This window comes from Molothrus ater, chromosome 2, assembly GCF_012460135.2.
Source record: "Molothrus ater isolate BHLD 08-10-18 breed brown headed cowbird chromosome 2, BPBGC_Mater_1.1, whole genome shotgun sequence".
Taxonomy (NCBI): Eukaryota; Metazoa; Chordata; class Aves; order Passeriformes; family Icteridae; genus Molothrus; species Molothrus ater.
The window spans coordinates 24,565,550-24,586,301 of record NC_050479.2 but is presented as its reverse complement, the minus strand read 5'-3'; the positions used below and the strand labels follow the sequence as shown (position 1 = coordinate 24,586,301).

Genomic DNA, 20,752 nt, shown 5'->3' with positions numbered 1-20,752 from the left:
CATGTCTGCCCCAGACTGGCATACTTCTGGGACCATATTTGTTTGTATCCTTTGCGTTTTCCAGCAATTTCTCTATCTGAAGATCAGGATTTTTAATTTTTAAAAAATATTTTATTTGGCTTTCATTCTCACTTTGGGGAATGTAAATTTAGTTGCTGTGTTGGTTTCCATTTGAAGGAGGAAAGCAATAACACAGAGTTAGCAGCTACCTTTGAACACTCACTTGTTTGCCTACATGATGCATCTGTGGTACTTCCCTGGACAAAAATGGGAACAAAGTGGTTTGTTAAGTGTTTCTTCATCAAATGAGGAATTGCTGCTGCCACCTAAGAGCTGTCCATCCTTTCCCCATGTTCACCCATGCAGCCCTTTGGGATGGTGTTGGCAGATTTGGAGCTGCCCCCCAGATGCATCATAAGCCAGTTCTTGAAAACACCTGTTGAGAACAAACAATGAAAACTCATTTACTGAAGATTGGATGGATAGATTTGACTTAGTTTCTGATCAGAAAAGGGGCATCTAGTAGGTGGCAGTGGGTGGGGACAATGAGGCACTTTCCTTTTGGTCTTGGCAAGCTATTAATTCATCTCAAGATGTGGCATGAAATAAAATCCCAAGTAATATCCCAAGTATTTGATCATATAGCGGCTCCAGGTGACTCCAGCAGGACTAATGCCTTGAGTAAACTTTAGCTGTCAGAGATTCAAAGCAATATAGCAAGTCTTATGTGTGTTTCCAAGATATGTCAGCCTTTGTTTTTGTGTAAACTTGAGGGAAAAGGCTTTGTATTGGTTTATCAGAGCCTTACATGGATTGAAACTTGCACTGATAAGTGCTGGGCTTACTTTGACATCCATGTTTTGTATCTAATTTATTTTGGTTCTGTGGTCCCAAAGGAATTAAAATATATAGGAATACTGACTTCCTGTATCAATACAGTCAAAGCTACAGACTTTTCTAAGTAACAGTGTTCCCAAAATGTTCCAAATAATTTGTTTTTAGGAAAACTCATGTAATACATCATCTAACTAAAATTTTCATTTAACTTGTAAACTTGGGGACCACATACAACAAAGAAAATTGCTATAACTATTAAATTTTGATTTTTAATGGCTATGTTATCAAATCATTTTAATGCTGTAAGTTAATAAATAATAATGTTCCTTTGTGTGGTAGGCACATGCTATCCATTAATTCTTTGCAGTGAAGAAACACTACAAGAATCAACTGCATTTTTTTAAAATAGAATGGGTCTCATTGTAACCAGTTTCTGTTTCACTGCATAATTCACCTTGACTGTTTAAAGCAGCTTTGTAGTCAGTAATTGGGAGAAGCCTCTTTCCTTTTACATACCTATTCATGTTTTTTCTTCTGGAATAATAGTTGTTTAGTAAATCAAATAACTAAATTAAAAGAAGGTTCTTTCTATCCTTTGCTTATGTTTAAAAAAAAAAAAGAGTTAAGCTTGTACCTATTTTCTCCAACCCCTTTTCCTTTCCACTGATGCAAAAAATTGTGATGGTTGCAATTTGAGTGGGGGAGAATTTGTGTCCTGCAGTTTGCTGACCAGAAGAGCCTTAGGTGAAAGGTTCTTAAAAATAGGGGGTGGTGTTGGATTGGGGAATACTCCCTTTATTGCCTTTGCAATCCCTTATGGTGTATACAAATATGAAAGCAATTATTGAACATCTTCTTTTTTTTTCAACGTGAAAACTCATTCTGAATCATCTTTCCGTGGTATTTTTTGTGTTGTCTGTATCATATATGAAGGAATTTTTGCAGTTTTGATTGACTTTCTTTCATTTTTCTTTTCAGAGTGAAGGAATTAGTTTTCTCATCATGACCTCAAACAACAGAGTACAACATTCAAAGAAGCTGCTCAGCATATACCTTTTTGTTTATTTGTTTTTTTGGTTTCTGTTTTTGGGAACTGAAGCTGCTTAACGTTTACTTTTTATTGTTGTTAGTGTTGGTCCTAGCAGTTGCATAACTGTTGTGGGCTAAACCATACAACAAATCTGGGAGGAAGGGAAGGCAACCTGCCTAACTCATTACCTGTCATGGCATCTGTGTTATCATTTTGCTGCTGTTTCGACAGAAGTTGGAGATGCTCTTCAAATCATAGGAACTTTTCTGCCGGCCTCTTTAACTAATGGCCAATGCCTTCATTTTCTTTTTCTTCAAAGACAAACTGTATTTCTTCTCTGGCATATTAGGGGATTCTGTAACACCTGCTGAAGCAGCAAGATCTGGTATTTACTGGCATAATTTCAAGCCTACGACAGTACTACCTCAGTTCAAAGTAAAGCCGGATTTGCAGAGTTGGTGTCGACAGGAACTCCTTTATCTCTGTGCTGAGTCTCTCAAGAACAGGTCGCCAGCCTTACTGAACTTGCAACTTGTACAGCTGCTGCTGCTGCTGCTGGGTTTTGAATCACTAGCCCCAGGGTTTACTTCTCAGACAAAGCCTAAACAGGGCACTGAAAAGTCTAAAATGGGATGAAACTCTGTGAATCAGACTTGGACAGAGGATTCAGAGTAGTTAAAGAGTATAAAATGTGTAACTGAAGTAACATAAGTTAAAAACATCAACCTGTATTAGGGGTATCTCTGTACCTTTGACACACTTGTTTAATCCTCTCTATGTAGGTGTTTATGTAGGTACTTCAGATTGCAAAAGCCTTTTCTTCTATTTACAAGCTCACTTTTGTCAGCTAACTGTTCTTAGCTGCATTTCTTGTAACCAAAAATCCACATAAGCATGCTAGGAATGCAGGGATGATAATGGGTATCAGGCAGATTCAAGAGCTAATGTTAACACAGTATTATCTTGCCATCTATAGAGTCCTGATATTTGCCTTTTACCAAGAAAGCACCATTGTAGCTGCAGGCACTACTACAGGGAAGAAGAACCATTGCAGTCACTTATCCTGAGTTTTTTTCAAGGCTAACTGCATCACATTTTCAGTGGCCTGAAAATCTGAGTGGTGTGGCAGCAACTGTCACAAAAGTGCATACAGCTGTTGCACCAGACTAGCAGAATGTCATGCCACCTTAGCTCTCCTTTGCTTGAAGTGTTTGTGTACATTTTAAGGGTACCCCACCAGTGCCTGCTCTGATAGACATGTAAGTATTACTAAGTTATGAGTTATGTGAGGCTCTTTTTTTTTTTTTTCTTTAATCATTGTGCTTGGTGGACCCTGTACTTCACTTTTGACAATGCATTATCTTCTTTTGGGATTTTTTTTTTCTGAGGAAGACAAGAGTCAATGTCTTACAAATACAGCGAACGGCAATGCAGTCTTCCTGCTTACATGCTGAATTTTTAGAACTGAGGATTGTATTACAAGACAAAGATGAATGTAAACTAATTCCTTCCCTACTCCATGGTATACTTTATTTTTCAGTGTAATTTTTGGGGTCTTAAATTACAGCAATGCATAGGTTAATACAATGTTAGATCTAAAATCAATTTAAATATCTGATCTGATTGAGTTTTTATCTAATACTAATGCTATAAATGGTTTTAAGACATTCTAAAATGCTGCTTGTTCAAGTCTGGAACTAAAAAAATCCTGCATACCTTTGACATTTTCTGTCTGACCCCTCTCCACCCCCCACCAGCACTGAGTGTGGTACCTGCTGAATTCAGTGTTTTGAATGCCTCTATTTTCAAATATCCCTCTGAATCAATTAAGAAATCATGCCACTAAAACAAATGGCTAAACTGCATACAACAACTTAAAAAAAACAACTTGACAAAATAATAAAATATTCTCTATCCTGTATATTTCACAAAGGCATATGCAATACTTACATTCTTAATTTAGTTTACAGAATGGAACCAAAATGTATAAATGTTATGTTTGCTAAAACTTCACAATGTATATTGGGTCTTTGTACATTTTGCCTGACTTACCTTAAATTTAAAATATTTTTTGCTATATAACCTTAACAGTTATTAAGCAGTGTTTTCTTTTTGGGTACGTATTGTTTCTGGATATCAAGATGTTAAATATATTTCTTGCTATTGTGATATGACAAGAGACTTAACTTATCTTGCTGTGTCTTCCAATGTACACGCTGTATATAAGGATAAATGTGATGCTGCTGGAGACCAGAATAAATGGAACTAGAGTAGTGTATTGTATTTAGTCTGTATTGTTCATGGATGCTCTCCTTAATAGCCATATGCAATAAAATACATTATTTATGAAAGAAGTAAAGTACTTGTGTGCCTATTTTCTCTAGGGGTGAAGTGGTTTTTTTCTGGTTGTTTACATAAAATCAGTTTTTCCCTCTTTTGAATGGAAACATGCTTCTGTAAATAAATCTTACTGCACTGTACATACTTGTTTTGCTTTTAATTCCTAAAACATCATGGAATCATTTAAAATATTGTTTCAGTATAAAACAGTTGGTTTTATAAAAGTGAAGTTTGTGTATTGGAGGAAATAACTAGGAGCAGAAATCATCTCAATTTTTAATTCCAGTTATAAAAGTGAGTGGAAGATTGTGGCAGTCTTTCTGGCAGCCTATGTAGTGAGAACAGGCTTGCCCTATAGAAGCTGTGTCGTCACTTCTGCTGGTACAAGGAGAGTGGGAACCTGATGCTGTTTGGAGTTATCTCCTGCTGCTGGTTTGTGTGTAGGGAACCTGGGCTGCAGTCTGAGACACCACGGGCTCACTGTAGCCTGACTTGGTCAGTAGGAATGTCCCTCACACCTGACAGGACACCCTTTTTCTGTGTTCCTTGCATCCAGGAAAGTGATGGGTATGGGTCAGGCTCCTGACAGGGAATGTGGCAATGAGGGGCAGGGACACCAACAGTAGCTTCATAAAAAGCTTGATGTCTGTTTTGCAGCTCTCTTGGTGAGAACTCCTTTGCTTAAGCTCAAGAGTGTCTGAGTGACATATCTTTGATCAGATGCAAGGCCTGCTGGTGCAAGTAGGAGACAAGATCTCACTGTCTTTCATGTTTAAACTCATTTGAGGTGAAGTCCTGCCTTGGAATAGGTATGCTATATTATGTTATGTTAGTCTGGCCACATCTGCCGCTAAGGGGCTGGTACTGTCATGGTTGCCTGATGTTTTGGGGATGGTTCAAGGACCATGCTTGTACACCTTGGCCATTAAAGGGCAAAACCTGTCTCGCTGTGGTGAGTGCCTTCCTCTGAAAGTGGCTTGAATGGAAAAGAGCAGTTCTCTTTCTTGCAGCAGTAGGATCATCCTGTGGCTGCTGGAGTGTCCATAAAAGCCACAAAGTGCAGAAATAAATGTAAATGCTCCCCAAGAGAGAATTGTCAGTTCCTTCTCTTGTATGTCCTGACCTTCTTGTCTGTAGGCTTTTCTAGGGGAGAGAAAATGGGACACTCTGAGTTTCATGGTGCCTACATCCTTGGCAAGAAAAAGCAGTTGTTTTAGTCTTTGAAATTGCTCTGGAGAAATACAGCTATCCAAAAAAACTTCCTCATTTTTCTGCTGTCAGCAGGGTATGAGAGTGGTACCTTACAATACCATAGGAGAACAATGTCTTTGATAAGACATCTGGAAATCCAGTATTAGATTCTCTGGAAGGAACAATTTCTGATAAGCAGAAAATAAACCTTTGGATATTTGTTTCACTCAGCAGTTTAATGTGTGTAGGATGCTTTGAAACAGAGCAACATTTGCACTGACTTAGAGGTTGTGCTCTTCATTCATTTTCTAGTGACTGTACTTCTCCAGGATAAGAGGTCCATGGCTTCCAGCCTCCTTGAGAACCTGCACTTACTTGTTGTGGTAAATGGTTCAGACAAGGGTTGATACATGTCCAAGTGTCATCCAGCTTGTTTCTATTCTCAAACACCATGGGAATATGAAAAGGTTTAGGTCCTTAAAGTAATCTGTGGGTGTTTTGGGGTTTGCTTTTGGGAGAGCCATTGCTGAATAGCATAAAGGGAACAAATTTGGCTGGAGGTACAGGCCTTAATGCTCTGTGGGAGGTAAATGACCGACCAAATCTTTTAGTATATTACTACAGCTTCAGTCTTTCCCAGATGGCTTTTCTACCTTGACAAACTTCAGCTTCAGCCAGCTCTTGCAGAGTTAAAAAAGTAATAGGGATAGAAAATGTCATCATTCATTTTTGAAAAAGATAGATCCCAGTTGGGCTTTTTTAAATTTTTTTTTTTAATTTATTATTGTACTGTATCCTATCTATTTATCAGACTAAACATATGTTTTATAATGTTCAGTGTAGGGATGGGGAAACCATGGCCTGTGGGATGAATGTGGCACATAACATTGCTTCACATGAGCTATGGCCTCATTTTTTTCATTTTATTAGGCAACATAGTGTCATGTGTTGAATAAATGGCTGCCAAAGGTTTTTGAAAAGTCCACTTGATCTTCAGTATTTCTTCATGGGGCCTCCTTGTGTTCTCTCTTTTCATGTCCTCTTTCCCCCTTTGTTAAAAGTGAGTAATAAATACAATTGTAAAAATGCATCAGTAAGTGCTGAAGTGAATGTAGAAGGTGCCTCTAGAAGGTGAGGAGCACTAGGGCTAAAATAGGAGCTCTTGCATAAGAAGAGGATGTAAACGTCAGGCTATGTTTACATGTCTCGAATGGAGGAGGCAAAAGGTGGAATTAGACACACATTGAAACATCCATTAATATGAATTCGAGGAGGGACTAGATAAAGGAACAGGATTCCCTTAGTTAGAAACATGCTTTCTGCAGATGGACCAGTTCAATTTACCTACCACATTTGACAGCAGTTAAGCACTGCTATATTATTCTGCCTCAACCTTTAAAACTTCTGCTACTGCTCATTAAAGTAGCTTTCCTTCTCATTAAATAATGATCCTCTCTGAAAATGTGGGTGTACAGAACAATTCATTCATTGGTGTGAATAAGCTGTGTTGCAGAGCTGAACATCCAGGCCTACCGTTCTACCTCAGACCAACTTCAGTGTGGGAATTTTGCTCAAGCAAAAGCGTCCAGACCTTGTAATATGACTTAGATTTCTCCCCACAGAAAGTGAACTGAAGTGTGTGTGTAATTCAAAATATAAGATCAGTTGATGAAACTTACAAGGGATGAACTAACTACATCTCCACTAGAATATTATTGTGAAAAAGTCTGACCTTAAAAGTGTAGAGTTAATATATGCTCTTATGCTCCTAATTACTTTTAAAAGATTTCTTTCACCAAGGCATAATGGCTTTTTGAACAAGTACACTAAATGCCTGTGAAAAGGTGTTCTGGTATAAGATCTCCGAGGCATAGTCTATTTATCTGATGCAACAATATATTACAACTGTATTTGACAGAGCAGTTACTCCTGGGGGAAAAAATAATTTCTGTATCATCGGCCCTTTATTGGCAATTTAGCTGATTTAGATGCAGATGTTGAAGAGAGAGGACCATCCTGCAAAAGGACAAAAAAGTGCAGAGACAGAGGATGTATTATGCCTTTACTTGAGCTGTGTGATAAACATAGGTGAAGGTGTCATGGTTCATGTACATGAGTATAGACTTAAACAAGCTACCTAGATACAGGAGAAATAAGGGATACAAGACAATAATGTTGCCATATCTATTACTTAATGTAATCCAGTCCAGAGGTAACCATGAGGTATTTACCCCTTCCCTATGGAGCAGTGATTGCCTTAAATTAATCTCACACTTGGTGTTGTGACGACCCAGACACTGGGGAGTAAGTTCACTCTGGTCAACTACAACGTGACCACCAGCTGCCCTTTTACTGCTGCCAGTTTGTAGTTTAAATATCACAAGCTGTTGCACTAAGATAAACTCTGGAGCCCTAGTCCCAGTGGCCACTGATTAGGAATATGCCCATTGCATTCATGGTGATGTACTACAGCTGCAGCTCTGATTCAGAGTCATTTGGGAGGTTGTTTATGTATTTCTGATATTTTTTTTTTAATTTTACGTCCTCTAAAGGCTGTTCTGCATTGTGATATAAGATTGCCTTTGAGCAGTACTTCAGCAAATGTAATTATAGTCAGTTATTTATCATGTCTATCAAGCTGTCCATGTAAATATCTTAGTTCTTAAGTGGGATACATGAAGGATATTTTCTTTCCTAGAAGGCCAAACCTCACAATGACTGCCCATTTTTTCAAGGCTAAACTGCTTTTAACTGACTTTTGTTTAAAATTCTGGTACAATGTGTCAATGGAAGCAGAGTGGAATTTTCACAACTAGTCTATGCCTTTAGCCAATGAATCAATAAAGCAATCCAGTATTTATTTCATCTGCAGATAAATGAATGTTTCTCTAAAGGTTTCATAAGAGTAAAGGTTAAATTTTAATCTTATTTATCTAAGAACTAATATTAAAGTGCTTCTACTTTGAGTAGAGTCTTTTTTTAGTAACAGACTTGACAGAAGAGGAGTAATGTTTTCCTTCTTTACCTGTGATGCGTCATGTTTAATATCTCAGTGCTGGATTCTGTATTATTTTAATCAAATAATGGTTTTACTGTTTTACAGGAAAGACTTTCACTGGATAAACATTTAATGTTTTTACTGACTATGCCTGTATTTCTCAGATGGTAACAGACCCCAGGATTTTTCTGTTCTAATGGAATAAAAACCAAAGGAAATTTCTAATTTGGCAGCTGTAGTCCATTGCCTTCAAAACTAGAGAAGAGGCACCACAAAAAAATTCAAGACAGCATAATTTTCATTTTGAAAACTTGCTTTTTTGTTTTTGGACAATCATACTTACATGATGTACCTGGATTGAACTATTTGCCAGCTTATTTCCATGATCTTTGCTCTTCATTTACAGGCATGCAGATTAGAGGAAACATCCAGGGGCCATGGAAGAACCTCATTTATGCTTGGCCTTCCAGCCATTGAACTCCCTGTCCTGTGACAAATTATATGTCCCAGAAATTCTGTTGTTCTACACTGTGATTGTCCTCAATTTGATATATAAAGCAGTGATATACCATCTCAGTTTGAGGTGCACCATCACTCTGTGTGTGGAGTTCTCCCACACTGTTCAGAAAAATGCTCTGGTTCTCCTCTTATGCAGCAGCAGCACAAGAATATCAATGGATACTCTTGAAAAAGGCCTAATTATACTTATTACTGCTCAAGAAATATCATGCTTTGTGTGTGTTCAAATAGAGTTTGTCAGATGTCGGTGTATTTGGAGGACATTGGTTGGTGGTTGGTTGGTGGTTGGTTGGTTGGTTGGTTGTTGGTTGGTTGGTGGTTGGTTGGTGGTTGGTTGGTGGTTGGTTGGTTGGTTGGTTGGTTGGTTGGTTGGTTGGTTGGTTGGTTGGTTGGTTGGTTGGTTGGTTGTTGCGTTTTGCTAATGAGTGGGTGACTATTTTACTTGTCCTCAAGCACAGAAGATCTACAGGGTGATGTCTCTGAATGTTCCCTGAAGGGTAATTCAAATGACCCTGCAGCTTTTGTCAGCCACCAGACTTCATCTTCCTGCCTCAGAGCCTGAACCACAGGCTGTGCCCCTCTCTTTGTGTGCTGTAAATCATCACATTGATCAGTGGGACTGAGATGTAGCAAAGGCAAGAGGTCTGCAAAGCTCTTTTTGAACCCCTATCTCACTACATCAATCTGCAAGGAGGCTTTGGAAGGTGTTGACTTGAGCAAGAGAAAAGCAGGGCTTTTTGTATCTCCTTTAGCATTTTAGGTTTTCCAGGAGCCTTACAAGGGAAGAAATAACCCCCACAGCTAAGTACAGAGCTGTGTGCATCATTAAGCAGGAAAGCTCCATGGTGGTGGGGATGGAAGCAGGATAATACTGACTGCACCTTCCCCTTAGGGTGAGCTGTGGGATGGATGCATCACCTGCCCGCTCTGCTCCTGCTGCTCCCGCTCCAACCCACACCGCCTGGGAATGCCCCAAAACATCAAACTCAGCCTCGCCGTCATGCTCTCCCCAATGAGAGGGCAGGAGCGGGACCCTCCAGGCATTTTAGCACCTTCCCCAAAGGGAGGTGCCCCGGGCAGCCCCCCGGCCGCCCCTCGCAGGGTGTGTGCGGCACGGCCACCGCTGGCATTGTGCCTGCCCCGCTGACAGAGCTTTGTCAGCTGCTCGGCGGCGCTCGCAGGCATCCCCCACCAATTTCCATGCCTGCCTCCTTGGCGAGAAGCCAGCGTTTTGTTTACCTCGTAAAAGAAGATTCATTAATGTGTTTTTCCTGTTCAAATTTATTTGTGTGTCGTTTACCCTGCATAGACAATTTTGCTTTTCTAGTACTGTTTATATTTTCTGTTGGCTGGGGAATATGGGAGGTTTGTTTTTATCATTAATATATTGGTGAGCTAAGTAATTGTTTGCAAAATGAACCATTTGTGGTTAAAAGGGGTTTTCTGGTTTGGTTGTTTTTTTTTAATTAAATTTTTTAGGTTTCTGAACCGAGTTTGGCTAGCAGTCATTTTAATGCAGCCCCACTGAAGTCAATACAATTCCTTAGTTAGAACTGAGCATCATACTCAGCCTGCTGTAGTTTTCTCTCAAGCCTTGTAGAAAGGATGTATTTATGTGAATATCCAGGGTTGCAGCACCAGTGGCCCTGCAAAAGGACTAGATGCAATCTGAATGTTAGCAAATGAAGCCCCTTGGTTCTAAACTGCCAGGATAAGATAACCTGACAGATTTAAAGAAGCAATGCTCAAGATATTGATCTGCATTAATATTACACTACTGCCAAAAGAGGTGATGCTATTTTAGCAGGGAAATCAGATTCAGGGTTTTTGATAGTGTAGACAAGCACATCAAACAAAGTGGTGAGAAAGCAGTAATTTCACAACTTTCACTGCACAGTGTGTATTCTACAGAGTGTGTAGCTTTTTTTTCTTTTGCATTTTTAAATGATAAGACAACAATGAAATTAGCAGAGTCCCTTCCCTTCTTGTTGCATGCATCAAATGATTTTTCAAGGTTTCTGTGGTCACTTTGTGTATTCTTGATGGGCTGTGAAATGAGAAGATGCTAAAGAGTGACTCTGCTCGCAGTGCACTCTGCTCCCTTCACTCTGCTTTTAGGAGAGGGAGTGGTGCCTGGGGCAGTGAGACAGGTAGGGAGCAGTAACCTGAGGCTGACTGGGCCCTGAGAGCCCACCAGATAGAGGGGAATCAGGGAGGCCACATGTCCAACATATTGCAGGGGTTTACAATGGTCCTCATGTGATTATTTAAGCATTATTTAAGGAGTTCATACAAAGCAAGAATCGTAGCACGAGCTTTTCCATTCCTCTCTCCTGGAGCTTGTTAATTAAGTTTGTCCTACAAACTGTCATTTTAGGATGAAATTATTTTAATCATTTAATCAAATGAATTCAAGGTCAGATTGAGAGAAGGAACTAATGAATACATTCTGAAAGAAAGACACTTTCTGTTCAGTGCCACTCTGCCAGGGAATAGCTGAGATCAATTTCCTCTTCCTATAAAGACATAGCACTGAGGCTTAAAAGATTTATGTTAAAAAAAAATAAATCTCCTCCTTTCAGGATGGAAAAAATGTGATTGATTGGCTCCCTCGAAGAAAGGAAGCCTTTGTCTAATTAACACCCCCATTTGCTTTTTTTTAAGGTAAAGCATTAAGTGATGATGTGTAATGATCTTTTGTTCCGTATTCTGTTTCCAGTTCTGCTAGACCAGTGAGTCAGGGTCAGCAATGCAACATTTTCCTCTGGCCTCAGGACCACAGCGAGGAGGATTTTGAAAGCCAGCTTCCACATTCACTCCTCAAAAGAGAGACATGTTCCAAAAAACTGTAAGATCTCTGTCATCATGAATACCTATGTTTCAAGTTTAAAAACCTGTTTCCTTGGTAACTAGACTTGTTAGGCTGGTCTGCTCATACCATGAATGCAGAGGCCACCACATACCATAAAAAGCTTATTGAGCCATTTAGCAAAAACATGTAATGCATTAGAATTTTCTACTAATTTTAAAGAATTCCTGAGACAAAAGAAAAAATTTATCTGCTGCTTGTCTTGTGCTTTTCAAAATCTTCTCCTGTGATGCTGGAAGGTATCATGGCAGAGGATGGCAACAGTGACTTTGTGAAAGTCATTCCTCTCTGGACTCGCCTCTTCATCACAATTCCTTCCTGGATTCCTCCCAAGCATGGTCAGCTGTGACACCCATTTATTGTATTTTTTCTGTCTGTGAATGCTGCTGTTACAGAAGACATTTTAAACTTGGCTATTGGGGGCATATCTCTGTGCTGTCGTCACAGAGCTGTGTGATGGGCATTAACTTGGATATCCCTGACTGGCAATTTGACTCCCCACACCCAGACAATGTACATTCATAGCATCTTGGTTGCCTGCCATTTAGCCCATCTGTTGGATTGACTCTTTGCCCATTTAAAAGTCAGTCAGACAGGGGTGTAGGTGCCAAGAAATGTGAATTGAGAAGAGGAGTCTGCATAACGCTGCTGGCAGAGCATCTTCAGTAAGAGCCTCCTCCTTTGTGGCAGCCATCACTGCCAGATGCCTCCCTACAGTGGGTTACAACTGCTGACATTTACGTACCCAGAAAAGGATACAGGAGCAGAGAAAAGGAGGGAAGAGTTTCCAGGCTAGCCTTGGCAACTTTCAAGGCAAGCTGTGCTCTTGCAGGTACTCGGTTCACAGCACAAGTAAGAGACGCGTGGAGATTGCAGGGTATTAAAAAGTTACTCAGTAGGAAGGGGAGCACATTGCTAGTGTGCTAAGGTGAACCTGAGGTAGCCCATTACACTTAAGGACAGAGCCAATGACCCAGCAGAGGTAGCTGCAGGAGCCCAGTAAAGGTATTTCTCCTCCTGTTCTGTGTAGGAGATCTGTATGAGAGTGTTAGCCTTGCCTGGGGAGTGTTTCTGAATGTGGAGCAGATCCAACCATGCCTTAAGGTCATCTCCCTCTTAGCCAAAATTGGGTTGCGTAGGGAATTAACTCATCTGTGTCTAAAATTCATAATCCAAATCTGGAGTGTTGGGCACACACATGTTTGCAGTAATGTCCATAAATGCATGTTTCACTTCAAGACTGGCTCACCAGAATTACTTTATCTGTGAGACTAACTTGTGTATCTGTCTTCTTTGCCTGGACAGCCCTTCATTTCTGCTGAATAGCTGTTAATGCTGCTGCCCTTTATACCAGAAGCACAGTAGCTACTTTCCATCATCATTATTATACTTGAATATAGCAGAGAAATATCTCCAGTCTATCAGTGGCTATGGTTCAGCAGTGCATTGCAACCTAACTAGTATTTAATGGATAGTTTTATTTTCTGATCAAAATTGAAACATAAATAGATGTGTGAGGCCAGTCTGAACTTCCAATTGTTTTAGATAATTCTTTTTATTGATGAAAATAATCATCCCAAGCCAGGTGAACAGTCTGATTTCAATTACTTTATTATGTTTCCAGACTTTTTTCAGCTTGTTGTTTGAGTTTTTTGCTTCTTTTTGTGTCAAAGAAAGATGTGGCTTTCCCAGTTACCTTCATGAAATACAGTATGGCACAAGGAGCCCATAATTAGTGCAGAGATGGTGTCTGTCTTCTCATGAACCTGAGGAAGAAGTTTGTGGAGGGCAATGAAAGCAAAGAATTGCCCAGTTTTTTTATTTGAAAAAAAAATATTAGAGGGAGCTTTCAGGCACCAGAAAAGATTATTTTTGTGATCATCCAACTCCTTTTCCATCTTTTGTTATTTTCTATTCTTGATATCTTTTGCCCAATGTCTAATCACAAGCAGAGAACGCCAATTTCTGCAAGCCTGAGCTAATGTGCTGAAGAAGCAGCACACCAAAAGTGATGTCTGATGCTCTGCTCCACTTTCCCTGATGTCAGCAAGTAACACTGAGGAATCTGGTGTTCAGCATGTAGTCTCTGAGCCAAGAATTAGGGACCACTGCCTGAGGGGACAAGAAGCAGATTTAGTATGCCTACTTGTCAGTTAATAGTCAGCCTTATGTTGTACAGCAACGACTCTACTTGCTCATTACAAGGAAGATAACAACCAGTTAGAATACAGGAAAAATTCCAAGCAAGAGTAACAATTCTCCTCCATACCCTATTTACATCACTGTTAGGCAGCTTGCTGCAATTCCAAACACACATGGTATCAAGTAGTACCAAAAGTATTAGGTGCTGATGCATGTGTAGCTTTTTGCAACACCAGTCAGGGACTGGTGTGGATAAGGTAAGCCATGTTTCCAGAAAAAGGAGAAAAGCAGAAAGCCAGGTTGGAAGGGAGGAGTTCAGTAAGCCATGGAATGAGAGAAAAAAAGAGAAAAGAGGAGGAGACAGGAAGAAGAGAAGGTGCTGGAGGTGCAGGTGTCATGGTGCTGCTTTCCTTGTATCTACTCCAGAGTGCTCTGCTGGGAAAGTCCCATTATCTGGAAAACAGAGATGTTAAATATTTAGTGCAAGGCTCTGCACCTGGGTTTGGGCAATCACAGACTGGGAGAAGTCATTGAAAACAGCCTTGTGAAAGAAGAACTTGGGAGTTCACCTAGAGGAAAAGCTGGCAATGAACCAAAAATGTGCTCTCAGAGCCCAGAAAGCCAATTGTGTCGTGGGCTGCACTCAAAGCAGCATGGCCAGTGGGTTGAGGAAGGTGATTCAAATGGCAATGTGTAAATCCAAGCAGTCCAATCCAGGTAGTTTCTTGTCAATAGATCAATCCATCCTGGGGAAAGAAAAAAGCACATAAGAACAATCTGCATCACATACAAAAGATTTAATATTTGGTCTGACTGGTACTAGGAAATATGAAAGTTGTAAGAACTGATAAAAAAGTAAAATACCCTCCTAGTGTTAAAGTGCTGCATCCCAATAATCGTTCCAGTCAATGAAAGCAGCCTTTTAAAACAGCATAGCCTAATTCCTCACTCTTCTTCCATGTACTCTACAGGTAGTCTTGCTAGAAGACTGCTGCTTTTTGGTCCCAGAAAAATATTGGGTTTTTTTCCCCTTATTAAAAATTATTCAGAACTCAGCTGAGAAAAACAGATATTATTTATTTAAACTGTTTGTTAAAACCAGATTAATTCTTTTGGCATTTATTTTTCCCTAGGTCTTTTTCAGCCAGAGATTGCAAGTGTCCTAACCTAGGTCCCTTTCCCATTTTGGATCATGTGTTGTTATCCAGTGTTTGTAAAATGCATCCTTTTGAGTTCTAGTGGATTTCTAATGGATATTCAACATTAACAGAGTTAAACCCATTTATAAACCTGTGTAATATATGTATGCTGCATGTTCTATATATTTTCTTTGTGTAAGCTTTATGCCTTCACTTTTATAAATATCCTGTATAAGTAACAGCCTCTTAACACTTTTATGGCACGTTGCTGTGGAGGAGGTATTTCCAAAACAGGTCAGTGAATTTGGAGGCTACAGCAAGAAGGAAGGGAATGACTCTGGTGCCACAGTCATTCCCAGCCAAGTTAAACTAGCAGACAGCACTGCCATGGAATAGTCAGGCCTGCGTTCTCTTTGCCTGTTGAGTGGTCTGGATTGGAAGGAACATTAAAGATCATCTTGTTCCAACACCCTGCCATGGGTTTTCCCCTTGAACCTATGCAATTCCTGGTGCCACCTGAGGTTTCATGCAGCTGCACAGCACACTAGGCAGGGAAACCCACCCAGGAGAAAGCTCTGTCAGGCAGAGGAGCTTGGATAGCACAAATGTGGGTCTAGTCCACTGCATCAACATACGCCTTTTGAATGCCAGAAAAAGGGAGAGGACAATGTTGAATCAGAAAAAAAAAATGGGATTGCTTCTTTTGGCCTCAATGTTGGACCAAAGTGTTCGTGAAATTAGTCTCCGAGTGGTTAAACCATGAATAAAATTTTTTTCTGGCTGAGATTTTTCTCTGGTCAGTGGTAAGCAGCATCCATTCCATCAGGCTCCTGGAATACAGGGAATAAATCTATTTATTTTTTACTGGATTTTTTGTGTAACTTTGTATATTAATGCTTGACTGCAGCAAGTCCTTTCCAGTCTGAGTTAGGCTTTCCCTTTGCTTGCACTCCAAACTGAGATATAAGGGACTGACACGGTTTTGCACTTTTGGGGAGGCCTTCCTTGTCTCTATGACAGCAGTGCCCTTCAGCAGTCACTGATGGGGTCTTGAGTCCTTCCAGGCATGAAGCCTACACTGTGGTGCTCCTGCATGTGTGTAGTTAGCAGGAGACACCCAGAGAGCAGTAGGAATGACGACTGCCCTTCGGAAAGGCGATCTGGCTGCTGCTCCCTCCCACAGCCTTCCGATCCAAAAGGCAGATGAGGTTAATGAAACAGTCTGCAATAAAAGACACTCTTTCAGGTACTTGTGGGGGGTTGTCTGAGACCTTCACCAGTCTCATTTATGTGAGCAAGCCCAGCTTTTGCCCCACACTTAGACTACAGCTGTTTGCACAATGTGTCTGAGTGAGGTAACCACATATGAAGCAAGGTCCAGCATGACCAGCAGTCCTCAGTGAAAATATGTGCAGTTCAGCACAAAAATTAAAGTCTTCCAAACATTGCACAATCTCTCACTCAGAAATCACAATTTTAAGAAAATCGATCCAGATACCCTAGATTTAGGGAGGGACCATGTGTTTTGTGGGCTGTGTAAGGGATTCAGAAAGCAGCACAGGGGGTCTCCATTGACAAGAGTTCCAAGGGTAGGTGACACACAGCCCCCAACAAAACCAGGCTGAGTGATGGGCAAGAGGTGCAGCTCAGCTGAAGCATAGGCATCATAGGTGTTTGGAGGATATATGTTATAATGATCTTGGGATTCTGCAGATAGCTCTAGGTGGACTGTGTAGCAATGGGAGACTGTTTTTGTCCTCTACCCTTGTTAAATAAGACCAACATATGGATATTTGAGGTTGGAGAAAAACACTTCTATTGATATGAAAAAATAGTGGCATAGTAGGATAAAAATACAAGTTCTTTTATCAAACACATTGGTCAATATTGTGGTTGTGAAATGCTGAGAATATATAAGTACCGGTGAAACATCAGGAAATAAAAGTGCTTTCCATCTTTACAGCCTTTCCCACCCCTTTATAAACATCTTTTTATTTGTTTTCATTTACAGGGTAATGCATTTCTTCCTTCCTTCCTGCTTCACCTCTGCTCCCCCAACCTTTTGTTTTACTATATTTGTGTTGGGAAACATCTCCTTTATTGTCAGTATCACTTTCATTTGTAGTTCTACTTTGCTTTGCAAAATAATCCAGGAATTCTTGATCCAAAGGCATTTGTTTGAAAGCATTTCAGTAAAGTCTGTAAGGAGAAAAACATCTATTCTTCTGTTCATTTTCTCAATAATTTTTTCTTCTCTCCTTGCTTTTGACAATGGCCACTAATTCGTCCGCTTTGAATCCAAGGAAAAACACACTTTTACATTTTTTGAAAAAGCCAGTGTTATTTTCTGTCCTTTGCAAGATGCCACATGTGCAATTTCCTTCCTGCCTGGAGGTCTGAAATCACCACAACAGTGCCTTCTGCATCAAGGGCTCAGGGGCTCCTCTGCAGCCAAACACGTGAGCAAATCCTTAAAGTTAAGCCTCTGCATAGGCTCATTGAAGGAGGTGAAGAAGCATGAATGTACCTTGAAATGCACTGAGTTCTTGTATAAACATTTGGATGATTTGCATTCAAAAGTGAACTGATGATATTTTTACACCAGAAGTTGCTTTTCACTTGAAATGTCATTTCCATTGACAGCAAAATCATTTGACTTTTCACAAGAATGAAAACAACAAACTCCTCAAAGCCAAGACTCCAACAGGAATAATTATTGTTTTTTTGAATTCTCACATAACATGAAAAATTACAGAAATTTTAGCTGGTCTCTTTTTTTTTTACTCAGAGGGAAAAAATTGAAGATCATTGACCCTGGGTCTGAATTTAAGAAATGACATGAAAATAAAGATAAAAAAATATGTGGAGTTTTGTTTGTTTGTTTCTCCTGCTTTGTGGTATATAAACCAACCTGAATGTTTTGAAGATTAGATATGGTCCTGAGTCAGAGTCCACTTCCCCATGTTCAGCATGATTGAATTTGACATTCAGGTTTGTTCAGACTGTTCTCTTCTTTGGAAGGGGAGTTTGCAATCCCTGCTCTCTGGGGCTCTAAATGACTGTGTAAGGTGTAAAGTGCTGGAAAGCCCACCTGAAATACCTATTCCTTTTTACTTGGCACAGTCAGATATGTGTCAGGGATTGCTGTACATCCCTAGAGGTGCTTCCAACATCACCATGCAGATTAGGATATCTTGAAATCTGATAAAATGTCCAAGGAATGGACCTGCCTAATAAAGAACTGCAATTACTTGCATCAGACAAATGCACTTGAAAATAGATGAATAACCTGGTTCTGATGCAGGGGATGAATCAGGAATTCTTCACACAAAGAGTCTGAAAGATCAGGCCCCATGTCATTTGGATTAAGATGTTGCTATGTTGTTATCTGGGATGAAGTGTGGGATTTATATAAACATCATCTTCCCCTTGCTGAGGATCAGCCAAAACAACCTGCATAAGTGGTTTCCATGTTAAAGAGGACTATGTTTACATCTTGAGCAGTTGTTGCTGTGGTTTGGTCCTGTACAAACCCAAAAGACCCCCTGTTTAATTTCACATATGTTACTGCGTTTCCATTCTTCTTGCATATACTGCTGGTTTTGCTCATCTGTCAGCATAAGGCCCAGGCAATTTGGCCAGGGAAGGAATAATCCTGCCTAGTGGGACCACCAGGTTTTGGGAAGTGCTGTTGTGCTTCCTCTGCCACCTTCCAGGGTTGAGAAAAGAAGGGAGACAGAAGGGGAAGTGATTTGTTTTCCTTCTGTCTTTGTGTATGTGAGCTGTGTAGAGACATCCTCTATTGACATCCAACTTAGCCATTGCAGCTCATTTTCTGCTTTTTTGGTGACACGGGGGAAGGGGTGATATGGAGCAGCCTCAAATAGCAGGGCTCTGGGTTGAAAATCACTCTTTTGATATTAAATGCTGAGTGGTTGTCACAGCTTCATTAGGCATCTCCAATGGGATGACTTGGAGAGTGCCATTGAGATCAGGGATTAGGGACTCATAATCAGTAACTTCAGACCAGTTTCTGATGACGCTAATCAACTACACCAAGTTTCCTGAGAGAACATCAGGGTCCTTATTTCACTTACTGTTTGTTTTCCTTCCATATACAAATCCCTTGCTGAGTAACTCTGAAAGCTTTAGTACTTTAAACAAATACAAACATAAGGAAGAACACAGCTCTTTATAGCTTACTCATTTTGCAATTCATATGGCCCTCAAAAGAATTTTTTTGCTTTAAAATTTTGAACCTGCATGTTAATGCACTTTATCTTGCCTAGCTAGTTCAAACCAGGTCTGATGAAAGCCACCTTTGAGTTGATTTTCGTTTGCATTAAATGCCTATTTGAACTTTGGTGTGGGTGGCTGACCTTTAGAATCAAAAGCTATACTGGTGCAATGCAGCTAGAAGCACTAAAACAAGTGTCCTGACAGTTAAATAAAAAGTGATTGGCTGGGGTGAGGTACACTGGTCATGTTAATGCTGCCAGGACAGCTCGGTGCCCACGTGATGTTTTGTTGTTATTTTTCTTTTTCCCCTATAAATCTCACTTACATAAATTTGCTAGGGGGATTTACATCTATGACTCTGGCTTCAGAGGCACCTTGCATGAAATTTAAAGCAACTCTGGGTCCTTTTCTCTGGAATGCAGGATCAGGAGAGTGCTTACACATTAAAAATAAAAAACTAAATCAAAGAGCAGTATTTTATTCTTTAAAGTAAACAGAGCAAAGGCTATCAGTATCAGACACAGCAGCAGTCAGGTGTGTGCTGACAAAAGAGACTGAAGAAATTTTTCCTAACAGAGGAAATTATTGGTGTTTATTTACTTTTTCCAGGGAGAAAAAGATATTTTTTAAAGGATGCAGGATACTACTACTTATAATAATAAATCAGAAGACAAACTTGTTTACACCAAAACCGTTGAAGCTCTCCAGCTTTTAGGCCCTTTTTGGAAAACTACTGATCACTCTAAGTTCAAAGAGGTCAGTAGAAAATCAGGTAAAGCTCACAGAATCCATCCCAGTGGCAGGATGAGACAGTGCTTTGGGGAATGACTCCCTGATTTATCATTAATACGCTGTAGGCGAGGAACTCTGGACTCATGCACAATTTTGCCAATAGGTAAATATTTTTTGCATAGTCATGTTAAAGCAATTTCCTGGCAATGCAGCTGTTTACCTTGCTTCTTCATGAAAGTAGAACTCAGGTTTGTTTCTTAGGCTGCCTGGATTCTGTCATCTATTTTGGATTTCCTAATACCAGGCTAAATTTACTGTCTGCTTGATTTGCAAATTAGTAAATTTAGTTTGCTCCATGAAGCATTAACTCCAATGCAATGGAGTACAAAAATTGAGCATGCCATTGAAAACCAAAGTCTCAGAAAACCAAAAAATCAGAAAGAGCTGTATTTTCAAGTATGTAACAGACAGAGATTTTAGTTACTTATCAATGATAACATTTTGTCACTGGAGTTGCTGATTTCAGGGTTCTAAGTCCTTTTTTCCCTTGTAAGTCTGTTACTCTTGAAAAGAAACTGGTCTATCCTTATTTTGACTCATGTAGGTATTGCAAAGAAGACAAAACCTGCCTCAAAAGCAGCACTGCAGTGACTTTTGGCAATGACACCCTGCTATCCTTTCTTGCTTTGGAGCCAGGTGCAGCAAGTACTGCTGGG

General features: G+C 40.0%; 1 protein-coding gene across 1 annotated transcript in view; it reads left to right on the top strand.

Annotated features, from left to right (window-relative positions):
- Positions 1-4,347, top strand: part of IRS2 (insulin receptor substrate 2) — a 28,747-nt gene extending 24,400 nt beyond the window's left edge. Inside the window, 1 exon segment of the mRNA XM_036396497.2 lies at positions 1,816-4,347. Coding sequence (XP_036252390.2) covers positions 1,816-1,820 — 5 coding nt within the window. The 3' untranslated portion in view covers positions 1,821-4,347.
- Positions 4,348-20,752: the final 16,405 nt, after the last annotated feature.